This window comes from Sycon ciliatum, chromosome 1 (assembly GCF_964019385.1).
Source record: "Sycon ciliatum chromosome 1, ocSycCili1.1, whole genome shotgun sequence".
NCBI classification, from domain to species: domain Eukaryota; kingdom Metazoa; phylum Porifera; class Calcarea; order Leucosolenida; family Sycettidae; genus Sycon; species Sycon ciliatum.
In genome coordinates this window covers 87,203,997-87,228,685 of record NC_088643.1, presented here as the reverse complement: position 1 = coordinate 87,228,685, position 24,689 = coordinate 87,203,997, and the positions used below count along the sequence as shown (strand labels likewise).

Here is a 24,689-nt window from a genome sequence, read left to right as displayed (position 1 = left end):
GGTGGTGATGTGACCGATAATGGCCCTCTTACTCGAGTCAGGCTCAACTTAGAACCAATTGTCCAAGACAATGATGAAGAAAGCGTTGGCGTGGCATTCCGCGTCTTTCTGACACAGGGACGCCGGGGTCATGTACTCAGCACGTGGCACATTCTCTCTGCATAGTAGACTCCATTCGTAAGTTCTGGTTGTTTGTGTCCGAGGATGTGGCCACCAGACTCTCCGAGTCTCCTCGCCTTCATTTAGCGGCTACCCGAGTGGAGAGGCAGCGGTAGTGTCTCAGACTCTCACAATCAATCCGCAATCAGCTCTTGGAGCAGTTGACATGCGCTTTTACTGTTGTGGCCTTTGTGGAAATGCGAAACGTGCAGAGCTTTAAACCGGTGGGCAGACCGCCTGTGACCTGCGGCACAACCCCATCACGATCACTAGCTCGTTCTCAGCTCTCTCACTGGCTAGGGCGCCGCAACATTGCAGGCAGCAGACCCACCACCAGTGCGGTGCCAATGACTATGTTCAATCAAGGACGCAGTAGTTTATCCACTGCTCGATGACCAAGAGAAGTAAAGTTTTGTTTTTCAAGATAAATAATTGCTCTTTCTTTCCGTCCGAGAGCAGTCTATATCTAGGAGTAGTAGGTTGCAGAATGTCGTGGGTCCCACACGTACACCTTTACCGCCGTTTGCAGAGCTGAGATCTGCCGGTGGAAAGTGAGAGGATACGCTAGGCGGCAGGTCTGAGGGAATCTGTCCTCGATCGAGATCGAGCATCACAAGTCAGCGAAAACGTGAGTTTCCCCAAATATCTGTCTGAATTTGGTAACGTGTGGTTCCATAAATAACTGCGATAATTGGATTATTTTCGAAAGATGACTTGACGGCCGTTAGTGCTACAATTAGGAGCTGAAATTGGAGCGGGAAACGAAGCCAGTAAGAAGTCAAGGACCAAGCTTCTAGGTGACTGGTGGCCAACTTTGGTGGGGCGTGTAGACTCTAGACCATGTTGAGTGCGGGTGTGCCTGAGCACCCAAATGAGATGACATGTGCTAGGGTCAAGAGACAAAAGACCACCACAGGTGGCCACTCCAAACCGTCGCTGAAACCCGGCAAAGTCACGAACAGCAACTTCATGACTTCAGCAAGTAGAATGGTCTGCTCTGGAAGGGCCTTGCAGAATAATAGTGGCTACCCAGTACCAGGACTGCAGGAATGGATTAGGCTAACACAATAGCAGCAATGGCGATGCCCACATCATGTGCTTTGTCTGTGTCATGCAGTACAATGACTATGTCAATTTGTATTATAATGTGGGCTGAGAGTGAGTGTTTGCAAGGGAGAGACTCCCTACAAGTAACTTGTGGCCTAAACCTAGACCTAGACCACACTCCTGCCTATATTAGTATAGTACTGGACAAGAGGGGGGGGGGGGGGGGTCAGTTCTTAGGCGACAGGCAGTACTGTGTTGGCTACTAGTCTTGTTGTATACAGGGTACTGTTGTAAGCAGGCAGTGCAGTGCAGGCCCACGACCTGCAGAGATACTATTAGTATTACATGTAGTTGTTGGAATACCTTTTACTGATACATGGCATGGGCAGGATCCCCTCACACAATCATCATGGGCGCTGGGTTAAAGCAGGGGGTCACTGTGCTTCCACATAGCTATGATGTCTCCAAACTGACCCCTGCTGGGATTTGTCATGAGTGTTGGCACTACACATTTTACCAAGGCCACATTGCTACCATCAGTGGAACCAAGCTCAGAAAGGCAGTAATCTTCCCCTAGTAAATACATAAGTAGGATCACGGAATGTTAATAAAATTAATACAGATCAGCCAGCATGATCTGGTTGACAGCACTTTTCCTTTGGCCCGGGGAAGGTGGTAAGTAGCCTTGTCCTCCAGACTGGCCTTATGAGTAGGTGGACATGTATCCTGTAGTGTGGTGAAAGTCACACAATCCACACCGTGAGATAAATCATAGCGGGCAGGCTGGATGTAATGCTCCCCATCACCCTGGCACATGAACATGACCATGTTACCGTGTGAGGTCACGATTAGTGCAGTGCCCGCCCTGCTGTTCCTGTACCATGATGTACTGTGGGAGCACTGTGGTAGTGTGCTCCACAACCTGGGGTGATAAATCAGGTGTTGTCTGGCCCTGGCCTGGGCAGTGGGCACAGCCACACTAAGTCACAGTGGCAGTAGGTCAGTGTAATGTGATGCCAGTACTGGCCATACTACTGTACTGACTGAAGTCCTTTCAACTCCAATGCAGTGGGCACTGCATGAGACTGCCCTCGCAGTGTCTTTGTGAAGTTGATAAGTGAGAGGTTGGTGTCCTGCATGCTGGGCCCACGTCCAATGTGTGTGCAATGTTAGTTTGTATGGATATCTTTAAAACAGTCCGTTACTTGATGGAGGGCAAGTCAAAGACAATGAGTGCCAGTTCCCCCTGAGTGACTAGTAGACACAAAGTTATCTGATCAATGACCTGGCCTGTGCTACCAGCCATTACTAGTCTCTTGCAAGTAGTGTTAGTCTTGGGCATCGCAGTTTGAAATGAGAAGACTGAAGGAATTAGTGACCCTGTGCCTAAGGGATGGGGCATAGATACCCTAAAGGTTGTTATCGTATACTAACTGCCATGGCCCGGCGGTGACATATTTGGAGATGAGTGACTGGGATAGTACTGCGGCATAGTCAGTGTACGTTGCTGTGTCACCAGGGAAAGAAGGGACAGTGCTGCACAGTCTGAGTCAGTGATCCTGATTGCCATTGGACACAGGGAAGCTGGTTGCCAAGTCTTGTTTCAAAATCCGCACAGGTTACATGCAGGTAAGGGACCATGAACATTCACTTCTGCATGGGTTCTTAGAGGAGTGTTCAAATCATGCGGACGTGTGTGACTATGAGTCAGTTTGGCCCATGCAGTGTTCTAGAGGCTCTGGTCATGTGACTAGTTTTGGCTAAGCATAATCGGATGACCTTAGCTGAACTAAGTGTAACATTGCAATCTCAGTCCTGGACAGCAGTGCAATACTGTGTCGGGCTTGCAACGTATATCTGGACTTCATGTTCTGAGTGCATTTACGGGTGATGTTACAGATCAAACAGGCTCTTACTTTGGTTTACTGAGCCCCTTCCCATGTAAATATAACCATGCAGCCAGGGTCTCGACTCAGTTCATTAACATATGATAGCTTCAATCATAGTAAATGTGCAATGGTCCTGAATGCAGTTTGTGCCTGGTCGCTTGTAATCACCTGTAGCCGCTATGATATCTTCAAGTTGGTGGCATATGTGTGTGTTCAATCTGCTTGGGCATCTCATCATTGATGATATGTAAACAAATATTCTAATGATCATGCTGATGATGGTTAATGAGCATCGTGAGATGTCCAGATCAACTTGGACCGTTGGCAAGAGTAATTGGCAGGTGGCCTCCAGGGTATACTAGTAGTTTGGCATAATTGTGAGACAGTACTGAGCACCTATGGTTATTAACATTGGCATCACAGCATAGTGGTGGCATTGCTGTTCAGGGACTGATGACAAGCACTGAGGCCCGATTGGCCGATTGTCCCGATAACCTAAGAACCTGACCCGGCGTGAGACTGAGCTGCTTGGACTACGGGTGTGTGGCTGCACTGAGCCCCAGGAACTGACAGAGCCAGGATAGGTTGTGTACCGGCTGTCTGGAGACTGGCCAAGGCTGGGATTTGTTCAGTTCCCAGGGACAAAATCACATGGGAGACATGAACGTGCTACAGGGTTGATTGACTGCAATATGATCTGAATAAGCAACTCCAAGCAAGGAATGTTCTTTGGCATTCTACCGCCACTTGAGCCTTTGCCCGGAATGCTCGCCAGCATTGCCTAGTGCCGTTATAAAAGGTAGCTTGCAGTTGTGCGGGTATCCCTATTTCCTCTCTTCATATTGTGCAACAAGTGTGTTGAACCATGCAGTTGAGTTCTTGTGCATTTCTTCTACTCGGTAAATGTTGTGCAGATTGAGCAGATGACCAACGTTGCCTGTTTCCTGCTCCTTCAAACTTCTTCTCCACTGTTGGACTCAACTATACCAGTATTGGCGGCTCCGACTAGGAAGGAAATCGGAGATCAAACTAGAGAACTGTGATGATGATGCCACTTACTTGCCGGTACTGGGTTGTGCTGTTGCTCTGGTGCTCTGCCCTTTCTGTCCCCCGCCGAGTCTGGACATCAACCGATCTACAATACAGCCAAAGCTGCAATCCAAGAATATACACAATGCGGGTAAGACTATCGATCTGTCTCTCCCTCCTGCACTGATCCAGTAATCCAGTGCAGCTTCTGCATCCAACCGTATCCGCCGACATGCTGGCAGTAGCTGTTCTGCAACACTATAGTTACGCTTCTTCTCCATTTGCAGCTCAACTTGTCACACTCAGTCTTGTGTTTGTTGTGATAATATACTGCATGTGCAGCAGCGATCTTTAAAAAAAGGCTTGAGAACCGGAGTGGTTGTCAAGTTTCCTTAGCATGAAGTGACTCCAGCATCTCCAATCTGGAAGACTTGAGAATGTCTGGACTTTCAATTTCTGCCAAAAACACTGCCTTTGTTTGCCTTGATTATCCTGGCGCCGCTGCTCTCAGTTGTTCTGTATACCTGGTCATCGAGAGTGTCAGGTTGGTAGCAAGCCCCCAGTGGCTAACTCATTAGCTGAAGCAGAACCTCCATGCCTAGAGAATCCGTGACTATGAGTTACTGGCACAATTGCACGGAAGTCGTATAGTCAGTTGTGATTGTAATGAAGCGGTGTTCCAATCCTGTGGTGATGCCACATATACTGTTGCGGTAACATTGCTGCTGTACATTGCAGGTCACTGAAGATGGATGCCAAGGGGAATTCCAGACAGAGAGTTGTGCTGGAACCTGCCCGTCATCATCCCAGCCTAGTGAGGACTTCCTGCATGTAAGGCCGAGTTTTCATGGCATTGATTGTGTGAATTTCCCTTTGTTCCCATCCATCAAGCTGTAGGTTACAAGCATGACTTGTAAACAGGGAATGTCTTTTACTGTATCTTGCTGGCATGTAGCATAAACATCAAAAGGACTTCACAGACCAAGTCTCAGTATCATTTCCATCATGCCGCCGCTGTATTGTACCTGTAGTTCAGCTGACTCTGTGACGCCATGGCTAGCTGTAGCTCATGGGCCACTTGTGATCAGACAGAGTAGATTAGACCAACACACCGTGCATGTGTAGTGCTGCATGATGACCTACACACCAAGCAGACATTGATGACAAACGGCATAGCTCGTTCACACAACACTGAATAATCATCAACTGAATAGTATGTAGCCGGTGGCCTAGGATTAGATTGCACTGGCTGTCACCAACATCTGCTTGTAAAGAAGACACCCTACACTCTGTTGGTCAAATTTTGTTTTACTTCTGAAGCAGTACCTGATATTGCAGCGTACTTCAATCACAGCTCAAACCATTGAAGCAAGTAAACATCTACTGACCAGTGTTAAGTCCTGGGGGGGGGGGGGGAGCGGGAGTGCGTATTGAAATTTCTTGTTCCTGGAGCCTCGGAATTGCACCACATCCTCTAAGCTGTGGCAAAACACATCAGCTGTATTGAAGTTACGTACTCTAGGTTTGGCAAATCCAACAGCCTAGCAGTACCTCTCTAGCAGTACCTCTAGCAGTACCCCTCTATGGTGTTCCTGCATGTGAATCCAGTCCAATCTCCTTAGAAAGCAGGACAGGCTGTCTACATCAGTGCGCCACATGGTGTGTGTGTGTGTGTGTGTGTGTTTGTGCATGCGTGTGTTGCATTGTGGATTGCTAGTACTAGTATTGACCACTAAGCTGGTAACTTTAGGAAAACCGGTTTGCCGGACGTTGTACCAAGCGGAATCCTGTCATATCAGCTGCTGATCTTGGTAGAAGAAATTAGAAGAATGAAAGTTGCACTGAAACAGAATTGCTATGTCTCCCACTACTGGTGGAGGATACTGAAAGCTCAGGCTGAGCTCAGCTGCTGCATGACTAGCTTCAACCCTTAAAAGTCAGCAAGCCTGTTCCTTGGGACAGACGCTACTCACGGTTGGTGTTTGATGACGTGCACTTCAGAAGTACACCAAACCTTCGAATCAGTGATATATATACCGGGGAGAAACAGCTGGTAGACATTGGAAAAGGAGGGAGCCCGCCGCAGGGTGTTGCTGTAATGATTCCTGGAGACTTCCACTGCTGGTTGATGGCTGTGGAGGCTGCATCCATGGTACTTCCCCTATTAAATGTGTAAAACGTCGTGAAACCGTCCCAGCCTTGTGGTTTTAGCTACTAGTACTTGGAGAGGAACAGTGATCACGGCATCATAGTAGTTGCAGGGCCCAGTATTGAAAGCCTCCAGTACAGACTCACACGCCTTTCTCAGTGCTCTCGGATTGAGCAGAATGGGAAAAGCACAGGATTCTGCAGTCTTGCCAGTACTGTCCAGCAGCATTACATCATCAGTGCCGCGTGATCACACAGCATTACATCATCAGTGCCGCGTGATCCCAGCTATCACTGTAAAGCTGAAGGGAACGATACAAAACCATACACCTCACAATATGCAGCATGACTGCAAGGTGATGCAAATCGAGCATGTGGGCACACGGGAACCTGGTACAGGTCTGCTCTCGATATAACAACTCTCACTTGTACATAAACCTCGCTAGTACATAAAAAAATCAAATCCCGCGCCGAAACAGCATCACTCCCATACAAGTTTTGTTCTACACAACATAATTCTACATAACATAAACCTCGACATAACACACGCTACGGCGGTCCCCGACGTGCGAACTCTCGATACAACATAAATTCACTTGCACGGTACGATCAAGCGGTAGCTGTAGCTAGGCAGTTTAGGCCAGTTTAGTCCTACATAACGTAAACCTCGGCATAACGCACCCTACGGCGCAGTCCCCGACGTGTGCACTCTCGATACAACGTAGATTCACGTGCGCGGTACAATCAAGCTGTAGCCGTAGCTAGCCAGTTTAGTCTTATTGTGCATATATTCTGCGGCATTGATGGTATCTGATGTCGATGGTGGTACAGTGTGTATATGTTTGCACGGTTGAACCCGCCTTGTAATACCCTTCATTTTGAGGTGCATCTTGTATTTTACACATGGTTTTCTACATAACATAACTCTCGATATAACATACTTTTTGCGTGGTCCCAGAGATTACGTTATATGGAGAGTAGACCTGTAGTTCAAGTTGTCACGAGGTTAGCTTTGACCAAACACTCCCCAAACCCCTCTCGATGATATCCAGTGTGGACATTTTGCGAATCCTTGTCTACATTGGATGTCAGGCATTATCATGAACATTGTCTATTGCTGTCGGCTTTTAGCAGCCCTGAATGGTGAAATAGTAGGAAATACCATGTCAGAATTAGGTTACCAACAAATGGTTATGGCGTGAAACCTGTAAAAATGGTGCTCCTACAATTGTAGTGAAATTCAGGATCGTTTGACAGAGCAATCAATGTTCCCCGAGGCCAACTTAATTAACATGTTGTGTGTGTTACTGGTACTTATGCATTATGCTGCATGTACACTATGCATTGTGCACTGTACAGTGATTGCAATGCAGCAATGAAGGCCAGTGAAGTGCTGGTGTGCATCCATGGTCTCCTGTCAATCTCCTTTCACTTTACCCTGTCTTTGTTTGTGCAGAATGGACTGTTTACAGAAACGTGCAAGTGCTGTGAGCCCACAAAGATCGTGCACAGTAATGTTTCACTGGTCTGCTCCGGCACAAAGAGAAACATCAGGATTCCACGGGTAAGAGGCATTGTTATCAGTGTTTGGTCTGCTGTCTACTGAATGCCACGGTCTGATTGCGCTGTTTCTCCTTTGGCTATAATCATGATTATGATCAGTAGCTAGATACTTCACCATGATTACTTTATGAATTGCAACACTTGAGATACAAATGAATTTTTTTGTTCCGAGTCAATTAGCTTGCTTCAAATGATCACTGTTGAACAGGAGGCTTCATTGTAATTGGACCATCCCATTGCCCCCCCCCCATTATACCTTACACATCAGTGTCTATGTTGCAAGTGAAAAGTTGATGAATAACTGAAGGCTTTGGGCCTCCTTCAATCCTCTGAACCCGCAGACAATTCAAACATGAATGGCGTGTAGACTATTTAATAGGATAACCGTGTGTACCTACTACCTGCTATATTGTTGGCTAACAGGCGGAGCAGTGTACTTGTCGGCCGTGTGGACCTGCACATTCTGTCGTGGGACCTGGCAGCCGTGGCTCATCAGCCAGCAAGCTGGGAGGCACAGTTGAAGCAAGCGGAAATAACACGGGTGCTGATGGCACGGGCGCTACAGAAACCACCTCCACTCCACCAGTATGACCAATTCAGCAGCATGGATGCATGTGGGCTGGATGGAACAGTGTTGACAAGTTTTCTTGAAGCCACTCACATGATAATCGCCACGGCAAACAAAAGGCAGCGGGACGCCAGAGTGACTGAATGCTTTCTTGGCACCATGGTTTGTCATCATTATTTTGGTCAAAGTGCAGTTAGTGCTATGTACCCCTACCATACGCAGTACATCACATGTAGTGAACTGACCTCACTGGTCTACACCTCACAGTGAAGTAACAGTATTGATACTTGGATGTCTGATGGCGTTACCATAGTTACTATACTTTAAGAATGGATATTATTGGTTCTGTACACTTCAAGTACAATAATTATTCCGTTTGAGTGGAATTCCCGCGGAGTGATTCTACATTGTATAACCAAGTGGTGGAACCTTTGGACTCAACCTGAAACCTACTCTCATACGATCACATAAAGGCAAAGCAACAAAGACCAGAAGTATTTCTTCTGAGTTTCGTGTTCACAAACACTCATCAGACCGCAGTGATGAGGCGGCCCAGCTATTCCCCAGCTATTTCCTAGCTATTCCCCAGCTATTCCCCAGCTATTCCCTAGCTATATGAGGTAATGAGTGTGCAGGCATACTGCGGCGGTGAGGTGTGGAGCTCCTTTCAAGATCGCGGGTATGGCGGTGCTGAAATAACTGGCAGACATGTGTGGAAATTGTATCTGACAGCAGCCGGGTGGGGCCGCGCAATCATAAAGACAGGTACCTCGAGGTAGTGCCGGCTTGATCATACAAGGCTGGATAACCATGCAATGTACGAGCGCAGACATGTACTCCGCAAGCAGTGCTGGTGTATGGTGGCACGGCGGCGGCCAGGCAGCAGCAACATCCAGTGACAGTGTTCACTTGCCCAGGATTACCTTCACGCTCACTGGAAAAGGGCACAAGCTCTAATCTCAAACTTTGGAAATGATCAAACATCTAAATAAAAACAGTGTTCAAACAAACCGCCTAATTACGAGGACTATTTGTAAGACGTCCAGTCTGTGGATATCGGTGATTTGTTTTACAAAAAAATATTTTTCAGAAAGGGGTGAGCAAATTCAGCTTTCATTTTGAAACATTGAAACCATACTGACATGATGAAATAATGCGCAATATGATGATGGTGAAGCATTTTATAATATGAAGATGTTTTAGTATTTATGAAGGGTCAATATTGATGTTGATGTGAAAAATGACGGAAAGGGAATGCAGAATAGTAAAAAAATAATAATGTAAAATAGAAATAGCACATAGGTAAATTCCAATGTTCCCAAGTGGAGAATATGGGAACGTGGAACAATGTTTTAGTGTGTGCATGTGTGTTAGCCATCCTAATCATGCAAAGGAAACGTGCAAGTAGCTGATGAAATGAAGGGAGATCACGTCAGCTCACGGTGAGGAGAGATAACAATGGATGGAGGTCACGTACATGTACATGTACAGAGCATGTGTACAGAGAGCCAGAGGCTTTCCCAGTCACTTGTTGTCAATTTCTCAAGTGAACTGCAAATGGGGGTGCTGGCTACTTACTGATAAAGCTTTCAAGGAGCAAAGGTGCATGATAAGCCAAGAGCAAACAAACAAGCAGCACAAAGGAGAGAATGTGAAATGGCTGCTAGCACAGTGCTTGTGGTCATGTGTAAGCACAGGCGTCACCTATGTGGTGGCGGCATGACCAAGACACAAACATATTGTAAACAGGAAGCAGTGGATTGGCCGTCATGTACTTACATTGACATGCTGATTAGAGAAGAAAAGAACTCTAAAGAGAGTGGACTCAGAATGGTCAGCAACAACAAGCCAGAGGCTAGCAACTATCTGCCCACCTAGGAGCAGGTAACACAACACCAGCAACACTTGTCAATAGCTCCTGCACCCCAGAGCTAGAGACTGCTAACTGCACGCACGCATTGCCACTACCACACCACTAGTACTAGTGGTTCTACTGCCACTGGACAAGACTGTAAATGCCAGAGCTCTTGAAACAGTGCGGTGACATGGGGATAGTTACCTACCTGCACATGCTGTGCAGTAGTAACTAGTAAGCACTGTATATGTACTGTGTAGTCGCATAGAAACACTACACACATACTGTGCAGTAAGCACTACACATTTTAGGTAAAGTATGGAAGTATTTACTGCACAGTCCGTAGCAAGACTTGTAAAAACAAAGCTTGTGGATGTGCTTACAGATCAGGGCATATTAATACTAGTCAGGAGGTTCAACTAACTAAAGCCGGGAAGATGTGGGAGATGCGGTCTTGAGGGCAACCAATAAGTTGTATAGGTCACTGTCTTCACTGGGTGTGGAGCAGAAGTCAAAGCCTCCATCTACAGCAGTACACCAATGTACAGAGGCAACACTTTGTATAGCCAATGTCAATATCTGATACACAAGTGCACAGAGCACAAAAAAGGCTACATTGCATTCTACCTCTGTGAATTGGTGTTGAAATAATCCAGGACCCTTGATGCTGTGTCATTGCTGCATATGCCCAATAATTCAATTGCTTGATCAACACAACACATGTGTGTACAGTAGACACATGCATGTGTGCAGCACTTGCTGATAAGACAGTATGCTGGCACTTCAGACACATGTACAGCAGATACAACACACAGTAAAACCTGTCAAGGAGACCACTCTGTTCAAGCGACCACCTGTCGCAGGGCCAGTAGAACCTGGACCAATGGTGTGACAGTCAATTCAAGTCAAATGATAAGGGAATCCCCTGTACACAGGGTCCTTGAGGGGTCCCCTTGCTAGCCAGGCTAGAAAGTACAGTGTGCACAATTGCACAATAGTCATGTAGTCATAGACCTACCCGTTGATCTCATATGCTGATTGAGAGTGATCGTAGACAGCACCGACTTGACATTGTCCTCAAGCTACGTAAATCACAACATACCATCAACACGTGTACACAAAATACAATGGATTCGTCACTCAAGCTTGTAAATTTCTACTGCAGTTTTACGCCTGGCCAATATGAAGCTTGGTACACCAAAGATTTAAAAAAAAAAGCACTTCAGTGTGTTGAGAGCTATGGAAACGTGTTGTCCTAACACATTGCCACAGTGTTCTAGTTGGTCACCAGGGCAAACATGTGTATTGTGTTTTTCTTGTAAAAGAGGCTTTTTTAAATCACACTATGGCATTGTGTAATGTTCGGAAACTACTCACAAGTAAAACGCAGGTAGTGGATGATGCGTGGTTGGTGTACAGTCAGACCTCGCTTAACCGCACACATCCGTTTTCCACAAAAATATCCGGATAGGCGAGGGAACCGGATAATCGAACACACCCACTGTATGCATAACATAATTATGCTGTAAATCGGTTACCAGAGATTTTCTTGCGGATGGCGAGTGATCGGGATAAAAGAGGAGCGGATAAGCGAGGTCTGACTGTACTATGTAATGACTGGCTGATCAGCGAACAACTTACCTCCTTGCAACATGTGAACACACCATTGCTAGCAAAACTGCCATTGGCGTGGATCGCGGACACAGCGCATGCCTGCACAAGGCACGGATCCTACGGAATGAATAACAGTAGACGAACAGCAAAGGAGTATTAAGCCATCAGTGTTCAACATGAACAATGAAAAGTGAAGAAGAACTTTCACATGTGGTGATGTGGTGTGTATAAGAACTTTCACATGTGCTGATGTGGTGTGTGGTGTGTATAAGAACGTAACATGTGGCATGACTGAGGCATGACTGAGGCATGACTGAGGCATGACTGAGTGGAATACAAGGGTACATTTGTAATGTCCAAATAGCAGGTCACAATGACAAGCCCAACTGCCACCTTCATATACAAGTACATGTAGTAGAGCACAGTGAAAACTACATGTATTGGATGGTGCACTCACAAGCAAGTAGGGCAGGATATGATGAAGTGAGTGCAAGCGACTCATGATCACTGCTTGATCGGATGCTGGCAGCTTCTCTACTGCGCTCTGCAGCTCAGACGGCGACGAGTCCTTCGACACCTTGGCGCAAATCGTGAAAAGCCTAAGATTCAAAACACATAAACACAAAAATAAACGAATGCACAGCAGCAGTAGCAGCAGCACTTCCACTAAGTGTTCAACCAACACATGGATGGATGATGCGTAAAAAGAAGAAAAAAAAAGAGCATAGGCATCACTACTCCACATGTGCAGCACGACCAGAAAGCTCACATAAAACGTAGTAACACCTTCCAGAAGTGGCACACAAACGTTAACTTACGCCAGTTCATCCAGCGTCTTGCCACACAATGTCATTTCACAAGCCAGTGCCCTGCGATTGGCTTCTTCCCACGCTGGCTTGATCTGTTGGTGCACAAAATAAAAGGGAAAAATCAGTGGTTAGAGCATTGTTGGCCTCAAGCGAAGGTCCCTGGTTCGAGTCCTGGTGGTGACAGTCAATTCTTTCTTCAGACTGTTCCCTTTTCCATTCCTCAACTTATGACAATCATGTCCATTTATGTCACCTGCAGTGCCGGTGTCCTACACGGTAGCTAGGCCTAATAACGGTAGCTTATTTCATTTTTTTTAAACATAAACGTTTGTGACCTACCTACTATACTAAAGTAGCACTGCGACATATCAAGGGAGAAACCACTGCTTTTCACTGACAACAAAATGCACACGGCATGCCAAGTGCAGACGCGGGCTCCAAACTTGCCACCTATGCGGATGCTCTGTCTGCCACATCCGGCAATGCTGACTCCACAGTGCAGCTCCAAGCCGCCGTGGACAGCGTTTCTGAGTGGGGTGCAGACTGGAAAGCAACGTTTGAGCCGTCCAAGTCTAAGGCGACGACTATTGATCACCGTAAGCCACCCCCCCCCCCCCCAGCTATGCCATCTGTAATGTTCGCAGGAGCTCCCATCCCGGAGGAGTGGGATAATAAGCTGCTCGGTGTCACCTTTGATACCCAGCTGTCCTTCTCAACTCATCTCCTCTCCATTGCAACTAAGGCCGCCCAGCGGCTTCACTTGCTCACCAAGGTTGCCCCCATTGTAGACGCCAGAGGTAGCACAACCATGTACATATACAAGGGGTTTTGTCTGCCCTCTTATGGAGTACTGCTCCTTGGTGTGTATTGGCTCCAGTGCATCCCGCTTGGACAAGATTCAGCACAGGGCGCTGATATTCATCGGCCCGGGAGTTTGGCTTCCCAGCCTACAGCACCGCAGAATGGTTGCATCCCTGTCGTTTCTTTTCAAGCTTGCATGTCTTCTGAAGGCCATGTTACCAGCCCCAGCCGACCCATACCATCCGTGCAGACCATCGACCAGGCTGGCAACTAAGACCGCTCAGCACCACCGATCCAGCTAAAGTCAACATTCCCAGGATGCACACGGAGCAGCCTCCGCAATGGGTTCCCCGATTGTGCCATCACAACGTGGAACAACCTGCCAGGACACGTCTCGCAAACCGTACCGCACCCACGACAGCTGCAGTCCTTCAAGGAAAGGTGCCATAGGTACCTGCTGCGTCTGGACTGGCACAGAGCAACTGACGCTTTGTTATTTTCCTACTTCCTCCGCCCAGGCAAAATTTTCGCATCTCCTTCAGCCCAATGACAGGTGTCTGACAGCAATTTTTGCATCGTGTGCACTTCACCATCACACAAATCTACTGGTTCAGGCGTACCAGTTCCAAACAAGTCGGCGAAGTCGGCAAAGAGTAAAGAAGAAGCTAGAGTAGAGCGCCTTGAACGCGAGTGAACTGGTAAAAAAGACACACAAAGTCAGTCACTTGTCAAGCTAGGTGGGTGCTGCTAGAGTACCACTGGAGTACAGAGCAGAGGTGTCATGTTGCGAAAAGCCAGCGTGTTTGATTGCATCCGGCACAAAATGTGTGTACGGTAAAAATGCACGTGAGCTTGCAGCTGAGCTTGAAGCTGAGAAAGCCACTCAGCGACAGCGACGCTCGCCCACATACTGCAAAATGAACCAGAGTCGGCACTGGGCAAAACAGTGGGGAAAAGAAAGGCTTCGATGACAGGGTTGTCACTCACCCAGGTCATTCGCCTGATGTCAACGGGAACGACCCTGCAAAGCGACGCTGAGCTCGTAAGCTTCGGCTGGTCGGAAACACGGCCGATTGTACTCATGAAGGAGGTGAAGCGCTTGGAAAAGTGTCGATACGAAATATTTGCGCTTCTGGAAAGTGCGAAGCACTACCCGACAACAAGTGCTGCGTCGGCTGATGACAAAGGATGACTTCTACATTTTTCGACTTTGAGAGTTTCTCTTGATGTTCAACGACTCCTCAACTCATTCTGAGTCGTTATAAGCCGTTCTGAGAACCTGGAGTGTATCAGTAAAAAGTGTAAAGATAAGCGAAAATTTTGCTTGGGCGGAGGAAGTAGTTTCACAAATTCGCTATACTGCCAACTCATTCGCCTAGGAGCTTTTGTCTGTATGCTATGGTCCCTCTCTCTTAAGTCTTTTCCCTTTTTTTCCTGGCGCACTTTGTCTGTGCAGACGCCGAGACCACCAAAGTTGGCTGAGCAGCAGGGCCCCGCCACCACTTTCCGGATTTATTCGGGAGCATAGTGGACTTATTATTATTATTATTATGTGCTTGTTCGCGTAGACATCAGCATGGCCTGCAGCTGCATTAATGGGCATGCAAATCATGCAAACCAGCCAAAAATGTTCGCATAAGCCACTTCGAATAGATACAAAAGACCATAACAGTTTCAGAAAAAGAAGAAATATGCGAAAAGAAGACAAAAACTAGGGTGCCGAAACCACTCGGGCACAGATGCCCACCCAACCGCTTCGGTCAGCAGCAAGGGCACGGAACGCCTCCAGATCGACTTTGCTTGACAAGGAAAGTCCAATCCGCTTGGCATCATCTTGTAGTAGCGTTGGTAGTGTGTGTCTTGGTCGTCCCCTCCAGCCCGCTGGACGAGGCTCTGCGAAGTACGCTCCCATGGCCAGTGATGGTGGGGAGTCAGCCGGGAGCCGGAGGACGTGCCCAAAGAGCCTCCACCTAGCTCTCAAGATGATAATGCCGAGAGGAACCGCGCCGGTACGCTCATAGAGCCTCTCGTTCCTAATCCGATTCGGGAACACAATGCCGATTAGCGCCCGCAGCTGCTTTCGGTGGAAGGCCTCAATACGGCTCAGCTGCCTACGCCGACGATGTGGATTTCGTGACTACTGATGGTGAGAGGCTGAGGACCCTCCTTCCAACCATATCCAACAAGCTCCTCGAATGGGATTTGAAAGTGAATGAGACCAAAACAGAGCACACGCACATCGAACGGCACACTGATCGCATCGAGGAGGAGTGGCGAACCACCAAGAAACTCAGGTCCCTATTAGGTGATGCCGAGGATATGCTACGGCGACAGCAACTGGCAACTGTTGCCTTTGGTAAATTCTGGACGCTGTGGATCCGTAGGTCGCTAGTTTCGGAGGATCTCCGCATCCGGCTCTATAATGCCTTTGTACTCCCTGTACTCTGCTACAATTGTGCAACATGGGCACCAACGAAACTTACTAAAAAGAAAAGAAAAATTCTTTCTGGAACACTAGTAGCACTTCCATGAAGCATCATGCAAACTTCAGCAACGTGGTATGCTTGTGCATTAAAATATTGTCGATAAAAAAAAGCGAGCGCACTCATACCACGACACCAATGGAACAATATGAAAGGATTTGAACGTCGTTTTCTTGTGATTATCATCAGAAATCGTTACTGTATCACACTAAGAGTTGGCCTACAAAAGGAAAGACTATGGTACCATAAAGTGAACATTAGATCTAAAACTAATACAAGAAACACTAATATTCTAAAGCTATCACTGGTGAAGACCACTCACATACATGTACATTTCTCACCTGCACTTCTCCAATCTGCACATGCTTTCACAGTGCTTGCACCCCATGTAATCACGCCTTTACCAGTGATAGCTTTAGAATATTAGTGTTTCTTGTTTTAGTTTTAGATTTAATGTTCACTTTATGGTACCATATAAATCTTTCCTTTTGTAGTCCAACTCTTAGTGTGATGACGAGTTCTGATGATAATCACAAGAAAACAACGTTCAAATCCTTTCATATTGTTCCATTGGTGTCGTGGTACGAGTGCGCTCACTTAATTTTTTTTATCGACATTAGGTTTCTTGTCTCCATGCCGCCTTATTAAAATATGGCTGTGTTGTTTGTCACACCACAGCGTTCTCCTGTCAGTCCTAGGCCCTGCATGCATTTCAATAGTGATGAATGGTATGCTGCTCACTGAGATGCTTAGTGCATGTCTTGTCTTGGTACTTAATTGATATCTTCTCTCATTCATGTCTTAATGTGATAAGAGTCCGTTGCAAAGGTTTCCCCCAAAAAATTAGTACATATTAAATGGCAACCGTTTTGTTAACTTTTTACGAGTACATGAAGGTAATTTTAGCTGCGGTTTGGAGTTTGGTGGGGAGATGTTTCACGGTGAATCTCTGGAGAACAGTCCTGTCATTTGTTTCTTTTTCTCCGTTTGAAAAAGAAACAAGGAAATAGGAGAGGAACAGCATTCTCTAGAGATTCAGGTGACATATGTTTAAAATGTCATCTCCATCCTGCCTGGAAATACAACCCAACTGTGCCCAGCTGCTGGTAGCACTGGCCAGCAAAGACTGAGCCCATATACCGGTACACGTATTCATATTGATAAGAGATTCTCTGTAAATGTACAGTAAACACTTGGTTTAAGTGACCATCCCGCGGTGCAAGCAAAAGCGGTCATTAAAGCCAGGTGGTCTTTAGAACCAGGTCCCACAGTGTCTGTGTAGAACTGTCGGTGCATGGAAAAACGGTCGTTGAGAGCAGGTGGTCGCTAAACCCAGAGGTTGCTTACACCAGGTTTTACTGTAATTGTTTCATTTCCTACTCAACATAGCCACATGCACACACAGGATGTATACATGGCATACTGTGAGACGAACCTGATTCTTGAAGGTTGCTTCTTTCTCCCAGAGTGGAGAGAAAATCACATCAGCGTCATCCAAGCGCTCAGCATTGTTGCGCTGTGATGACACACGCTTCTCAGCATCTTCCTCTGGCAGATTGTTGCGCTCCATGATGCGCCGTACAGCCTGGAACAGCCAGAGCAGCACAAACACAACACACCACAGTGGCAATAGTCTGCTAATGCTGCCAGCAGCTCTGGTGCATGCTGGAGAAACTATACATCACAGTGGAATTGGCCTTGCCTAAAGCCAAGCACCTAATCCGTGAAGTTACCGCTTCTGACAACTGTTCTGCCACTGGTCATGCATAGTAAGTACAGCTGCCAATCCAAGTCGCCATATCACCTCAATCTTATACTCAATTCGGCTGATTGCAGAGGCAAACAATCTGAGTGGAAGAGTAAAGTAACCCTGACATTCATGAAACAAAATCGTACCTCACTATGCGGCACCATTACTGTCCATACTTCATCCACAAGAGAAGACATGCCCGCTTCAATCAGGACAGCTGCTTCCACAACCACAATGCGATGTGCGCTGGTCGCGGACTTCTGCAGAATGTCATTGACTTGAGTGCGGAGAACTGGCCAGCACAGTTGATTCAAGACATTCATGCGCTCCTGGACATAGAGGAACGACAAGAACATATTATTAGCCTGTGGATTGGGATGCTTTGTGGAAAGATGATACAGCAGTAGAGATCCGTGGCTGTTGCAGATTCTGCTGGTAATGGCATGTGAGAGAGAAAATATTGTAGGTTTCTTCACAACACATTAAAAAATCAATGAAGTGAGAAAAGAAGTGAGAAAACATTATTTTGGCAAAACAGGCTATTCACTACTGGCATGAATGGTCACGTTCTCCGGATGCCGCATGACGCTCCACTCCAACTTGCAATGGAAGCCTATTTCCGGCAGGATGCGGCGTGCATGTGTGGGCAGCCAAGATGCAATATCGTGACGGCGGTGAAGTCAAACCTCGCCAGCAGAAAACTGCTTCCAGAGTCATCCTCAGCATGGAGGAGCCTCTCCTCCCAGCAACTTCGAGAGACACATCTGCCCGCTTCGTTTGCCCAACTGGCGCCAAAACACTGGACATCGCAGAAACACTTGGCAATGGAGGTTTCCCGGATCTGGCGTCAGTACAGATAAGCCAGTCCACCCACTACTGTACTGTGACCCTTCTATCACTGGCTAGAGCTGAAAACTGGTGAAAGAGAACCATGGTGCAACCCCCCCCCCCACCCCCAAGTTTGACAGCTTGTATAACTGCTCTCGTACTCCCTTTACCGCTGTTATTGACAGCTGGGCAGATGTGGTGGTTGCCTTGTTTACGTTTGTTTACTGGCTGAACGCTATTAATACCCAAGATCGAACTTATAACAGGTTCCGAAAAGGGGCTCTCGAAGCCCCTAAATAGCTCCATCCGCTATCAATAAGAATGCAGTTCACAACAAGAGCGCAGCATTTCATTTGATCCATTTCTTTCTGCACACAAACCACTAACTACCCTATGTACATTGTAAGGGTATACAAACAATGCGTTCTATTTGCTACGATGGGTGTCCTGCTGCTGGGTGGTCACGGTAGAAGACATTCATCGCTAATGTTCCACACTATGCCTGAAACCAGGGAGTAGTAAAATACCTATAAATGGTACAGCCATCCACCACAACGATAAAATGAGAAAAAATTGGAACCAGGTAGTCAAGGTTGCAAAAAAAGAATACGACGAAGATGGGATTCGAACCCACGCGGGCAGAGCCCAATGGATTAGCAGTCCATCGCCTTAACCACTCGGCCACCTCGTCGTCCTCTCTAAATTGGATTCATCTGCATTGCTTGTACATGTAGCACAATACAGTCCCTATGCAATGCTTGTGCAAATAATTCAGAGGTCGATCAGGTTTGTTTCTAGAACCTGTGCAAGTCTACTGTTCTCTTGAAGCATGCGTTTCGTTTGTTACATTGCAACTCGAATCGGTGAAGATTATCCTGACATCTTAGAAAATTAACTTTCTTGGTCAGCTTCTATGCAAGGGGAAGAATAACCTCGTTCTAAAATAGTTACCGGATTTCCCCGATTGTCAGTCGCACCCCACTTTTAGGTTTGAGCCATATCGTTTCATTATATTAACATAAGTAGGATGTCACACTCCATTGTAAGGCGCACCTCCTTCTTTGCTCCTTGAAGTTTAATGTGAAAAGGTGTGACTTATATTCAGAGAAATACGGTAGTGCATGGCAGGTCGGACCTAATGGTTTGTTAGCGCCTTCCATGTTAGCCCTCGGGCACTAACAAGCCATAAGCCCCCCCCCCCCTGCCATGCACTAACGTAAAATTATGCTGTAGCAGGTAAATTATACAATAAACGCACCAATGCAACTCAAGATGATTACTCACTGAGCATCCAAACACAATCTTTCCCAGAGCAGCCCTGTTGATGGAGCCATCAGCATGAACAATCTCTGTCAGCAATACAAAGTAGGGCACACCAAACCATACATGCCCACAGTCCCAACACACATCAGTAGCATGCTTGAAACGTCATCATTACCATGGTGACCGTGGCTCGAGCTGGAGCAGCGAGGCCGCGGCTCACCGCGAGCTTTCCCTACGATTCTTGATCAAAAACTGCGAGCCGCGGTTGCGGCTCGACCTGTTTCCCGTATTTTGCATTGTTTTGTACGCGAGAATTTTAAAATCCAAATTTTAATGCGTTGCGCAGGCCAGATGACGAGGATTTTTTTGATTTCGCACAGGTAGGCAGGTAAAACGTCATAAAAAAAGTGGAGCACAACCGCAGTACCGTGAATGGCGAGTGTTAATGGAACCGCGCTGCTCCGCTGCATGCAGCCAAGTGTTGCGGAGCAGCGGAGCCGCAGTGGAACCCGGCCCTAAGGAATCGCATTGTTATCTAGACCCACTCTGCATCTGTATTACAGACCCAAGTGATTTTCTCGCAGAGGATGAACAGAAACCAGGACAATTGGTATACTGGCTCACTGTCATGTTTGACTGAAAAGTCAAAAGCCACAACACCACCGGAAAAGCTTCGCCAATCCAGCTCTAGATTGCAGAAAGACCAATCGGGAAAGTCTGCCACAGGTCATGCCTACAATGTAGTGTAAACAGTATTGCGTCAGTAGAGGAGCTGATCGGGCAGTTCAGAGAGACAATGGACGAGATATTAGAAGTCAGAATGGCCGCTATTGTTGTAGAAGTCCAGGATATCAAGGAGGCCTTCAGAGATTTAGATGACAGGGTAAGGGTCCAGAGAAGGACAACCGTAAGCTACGAGAGCACAACAGTACGCTGCATGACACTGTTGCATCCCTGCAGCAGCCTGGTGCAATCGCGAAAAGGCCCTGCCAGTGTCTCCCGTACTGTGTGATCTCCATGCGGTACGGGAACTCGTACATGAGCAGCATGTACAGATGGAAATTCAAAACAACGTGGTGATTGTTGGTCATCCAGGAGAGGAACGCGAGAATGTGCCCGAAATTATTGTTTTAATGATGCCTGACATTGATGCTCAACTACCCTTCAAGCAAAACACATTGGACGCACAACGCCATCTGGAAAGTAGAAACTTGTCCATGTGTCCATGGATAGAGCTGCTACTAGAGTTACGATCATGCAACTTCGCCTTGGCCTCAAGCCCGATGATACACATGTGTATGTCAACCATGATCTAACACCAAATCAGGAGAAAGACTGCCGGCAAGCCATACCACTCTACAAACAGCTGTGTGCTAAGGGCATCAAATGCTCCCTGCTCTATGGTAAGATTGTGCTGGACGGTTTAACCATCAGCGAAGACGCAGCTCGCCAGCTTCTCAAAGGATATACTGCATAGGAAACTATGGGTTCCCCAGAAGCACCACGTAACACATCATCGCAATCACCTTATCATTATCCCCGCTCACACGCACTCACTCACCCACCACTCCGTATTGGATTAGTAAACTGCCGCCACTGTATCCACAAAGTATCCGTATCCTATCCGTATATAACATTGATTACATCGGAATCTCTCGACATTTGATATCTAATAGAGGCATGGCTTCACCCTTTACTACTAGCAATTACCGATTCTGCAATACACACCTCAGTGCTGCCGTATTACAAAGGAACATCCTTCAAGCAAAGGTATGTCGAGTCTTCCTGCGGGCGAAAAAGGTAGAGTTTGACATTCATGAAACTAAAGGAAATCTCAATGAATTGTGTTTTCTAGAGTCCTTGCAACACTAGAGGCAGTATATGTGTCTTGTTCTTCTCTTGAAGTACATTCATTTTTATCCCAATTGCTCATGAAAATTCAACATCTACTCATCAAAATTCAATATTATCTATGTTACGCACAGTGCCCGCCATCCCAAGTAAGTTAATAACCATACACAGACAGCGCTTTTCTTCTCTCTTTCCCCACATATTCAGTACCCTATGGAACTGTCCCCCTCCCAAAGTCACATCGGTAAGCAGCCTTCATGATTTTTTAAAGAAAGCTCTGCATAAGCATTTCGTTCAATATACATTTCACTGTACTGTTATTCCATAGCCCTGGTGATCACATCCCCGTGATGGGTTTGGTTTTCTTTTATAACTTCGACCTCAATCTGCGAACAGAACTGTTTCGTCCTTTCTGGACTCATCAGCGCCGCACAGATAAAATGAGGCTGAACCTGATACGGTAATGAAAAATAAAATTTCCAAAGCCAGATTTAAACCAAGCATCTCTAACTCACCGATCTGATAGATTTTCTATGCTATGGCCTATGCATTTCCACTCTTACCCTTCTGTGCTCATCTCTCATCTGCAATAACACTTCCGAAGTTCCGATTATAGAGACCCCTCGACAGGCGAGATGCCTTCGGGAATCCTTTTAAAATAATAAAACGTTCAAACTTTCACTAGATGTACCAACTTCAATGTCCCTTGTGTTGGCTTTTGGTATAGTTTCTAATACTGGCTGTGCATACAGCACCACAGTGTATTTATCTCACAAAGGAAGAGGTTGGCTTCACACCAACCGCTTCATTTGTGTGTACTAGCCCCACTACATCCCGGCATTCTAGAGCACTCTTTGCGGTGGACGCCGGGGATCACTTCTCCTGTGTACTGACATTATTTATCTCTATAGAAAGCTGGATTCAGTTTTTAACTCCATGCCTGACCGCTATGATGTGTTGATGGGCTGCAAGCTTCAACTGCAAGAAGGAGCAGTGTGAAGCAGAAAGTCCAAGTACAGTGAAACAAGTTAAACAACTTACCAGGTCCAAACTCCTTGACAATGTCATCAAACAACTCAGTGCCGGGAGCATAAGCTTGATGTGCCATCTGCAAAATGAAAGCAAACAAACGTGTTGCACATCTCAATATGACACAGTTGTACTATGTATGTTTTGGAATAGTCAGTCTTGTCCGCTTCCAAACCATACGTAGTCAAAGACCTGGCCATGTGAGCAAGTCGAGTGAGGATCTGAGCCTACAAACATTTACACCATAATACGAATGGACACGCCATCAATTTAGGCCTATCGAGAATCTATAAAGACACATACAAATATTCATAAGTTTGAGGGGGTTGAAAACCGGAAAAGTCCGAAGAAAATAATTGCCTGCCATCACCAGGACTGGAACAAGGGACCCTCGCTTATGGCCGGCGATACTCTACTACTAAGCTATGGTATGGTCGTCATCCCAGCAGCGGCCCTTTTCTTCAGACACTGAAACTCACGCTTCCCAGGGGCGTGCGCAGATGGGGGCGCGGGGGGCTGCTCCGCTCGCCTCGATATCTTGCCGCAAAATGTTGCTGCAAAATCATCGATATTTTGCTGAGCCTGGCACTAGAAACTCAATATTCTGCTTCATTTTTCTCCAGAAAACGGGTGTTTTACCGACTTCCCATACAAAGTTTCATAAAAATCTCCTGGTCGGTTTCTCAACACTGGTTTTCACAAACATGTGTCCGGATTCTTCCAAAATTCATGGTGATCCACAGTCACGGAATCCCAGTGATATCTTCAGTGAAATGGTCTTGTCCTGTGTGATGTATAGTGCTGAACGGGCAAGAAAGCAAGGACATCCAAGGATCAAACATCAATTTTACCCCAAATCTCGGTGTTTTGCTCCGATTTTCCAATTCTTTGATATTTTGGGGAATTGTGTGTCGCCGAAGTCGCACCAATCTCTTCTTTGATATTTTGCCGAAAGAATTGCCGGCAGAATCTGGCTGGGCCTATCATGCACTCATGTACATGAGTGACTGACTGATTGACATGATTATACAAGTCATGTACTTGGTATTAGATAAACCTTGTTTTTGTTCAAACAAGGTCACTGTGTTCCAAACACGGTGTCCTCCACCTTGTTACATGCTGTCAACCAACAACAAGTCATGTACTTGTACGGGGGAGGGGGGGGGGAGGCACAACCCCCCCCCCCCCTCCCCTCGTCAAATTCCTGCGCACGCCCCTGCTTCCTGTGAATCCACACAGGCTGGTGGGACCCAACCCCCAACGGGGTATCCCGGCACCCACTCACTTCACGTACAAACTAGCATGCGGGTACACATTCACAAATACATAAACGAAACAATTACTTTTTGGGTAACCAGACAAAAAGAGAAAAGGAGAAGCCTCGGCCTCTCCTTTTTTCTTTTTTTGGTTACCCAACATCTCATGCGCAGAACATTTCCCCAAACTACAACTACGAAAAAAACTACAAGAAAAGAAAGTAAAAATAAGAAGCCTCGGAGAGCCGTCTTATCCCAGACAAGTGGGTGGTGATGGACACAAACCATCAAGAGACTCGGCACTCTCATCATCAGCGACCAGCCACCGCCCGGATTCGAACCGGGGGTCTCCTGTTTACTAGACAGGCACTTTAACCCCTAAGCCATGGCGGCACATGACTCTAGCCAGAAATACATTCCCGATATCTGGGTGAAATGGGCAATGAGTTCTTGCATCATACCTGCAGGGCTCAATCCTTGTTTTCCACTGGGTCTCCCTCGCATCAGCTTTCCCTTGAGGATTTACAAACCCAACAGCACTAATGAAAACAATGCCACATCTTCCTTTCCTCAGTCCAATGGAGAGAGCTCAGTATAGCCACACTCATCCAACCACCAATGAATCAAAATGAAGATGACAACTTCCCTTCAGCAGCTTCTACTCAGTTTGGTCTGATATTGATGCTTGCCTGGACAATCAACGGAACACCAATACATCCTGTTGGTCAAGGAAACAAAATTTAAGGA

General features: G+C 46.6%; 2 protein-coding genes and 2 non-coding genes across 6 annotated transcripts in view; 1 reads left to right on the top strand and 3 right to left on the bottom strand.

Annotated features, from left to right (window-relative positions):
• Positions 1–283: 283 nt before the first annotated feature.
• Positions 284–8,889, top strand: LOC135806149 (glycoprotein hormone alpha-2-like). 3 transcript variants are annotated; one of them, XM_065320300.1, is made up of 5 exons: positions 284–787; positions 4,010–4,275; positions 4,863–4,955; positions 7,729–7,836; positions 8,259–8,889. In XM_065320300.1, exons 2-5 carry the CDS (start codon positions 4,138–4,140, stop codon positions 8,424–8,426), a joined length of 507 nt encoding a protein of 168 aa, XP_065176372.1. In that variant the 5' UTR covers positions 284–787; positions 4,010–4,137; the 3' UTR covers positions 8,427–8,889. The 3 variants fall into 3 exon arrangements, 1 of the variants encoding a protein (XP_065176372.1); XR_010551210.1 differs by lacking the exon at positions 284–787 and adding an exon at positions 2,314–2,835; XR_010551211.1 differs by lacking the exon at positions 284–787 and adding an exon at positions 3,475–3,894.
• Positions 8,890–9,322: 433 nt separating this feature from the next.
• The window catches only part of LOC135806147 (bifunctional coenzyme A synthase-like), a 31,904-nt gene continuing 16,537 nt past the window's right edge, over positions 9,323–24,689 (bottom strand). The window contains exons 9-17 of the mRNA XM_065320299.1: positions 22,699–22,765; positions 19,828–19,892; positions 17,862–18,044; positions 17,401–17,550; positions 12,691–12,773; positions 12,330–12,471; positions 11,900–11,989; positions 11,277–11,340; positions 9,323–10,782 (exon numbers count right to left, since the gene is read on the bottom strand). Coding sequence (XP_065176371.1) covers positions 10,682–10,782; positions 11,277–11,340; positions 11,900–11,989; positions 12,330–12,471; positions 12,691–12,773; positions 17,401–17,550; positions 17,862–18,044; positions 19,828–19,892; positions 22,699–22,765 — 945 coding nt within the window. The 3' untranslated portion in view covers positions 9,323–10,681. The remainder of the gene's footprint in view (positions 10,783–11,276; positions 11,341–11,899; positions 11,990–12,329; positions 12,472–12,690; positions 12,774–17,400; positions 17,551–17,861; positions 18,045–19,827; positions 19,893–22,698; positions 22,766–24,689) is intronic.
• Trnas-gcu (transfer RNA serine (anticodon GCU)) lies at positions 19,153–19,234 on the bottom strand. The gene has a single exon. It is a non-coding gene; the product is annotated as a tRNA-Ser (tRNA).
• Trnat-agu (transfer RNA threonine (anticodon AGU)) lies at positions 24,263–24,335 on the bottom strand. Its single transcript has one exon. It is a non-coding gene; the product is annotated as a tRNA-Thr (tRNA).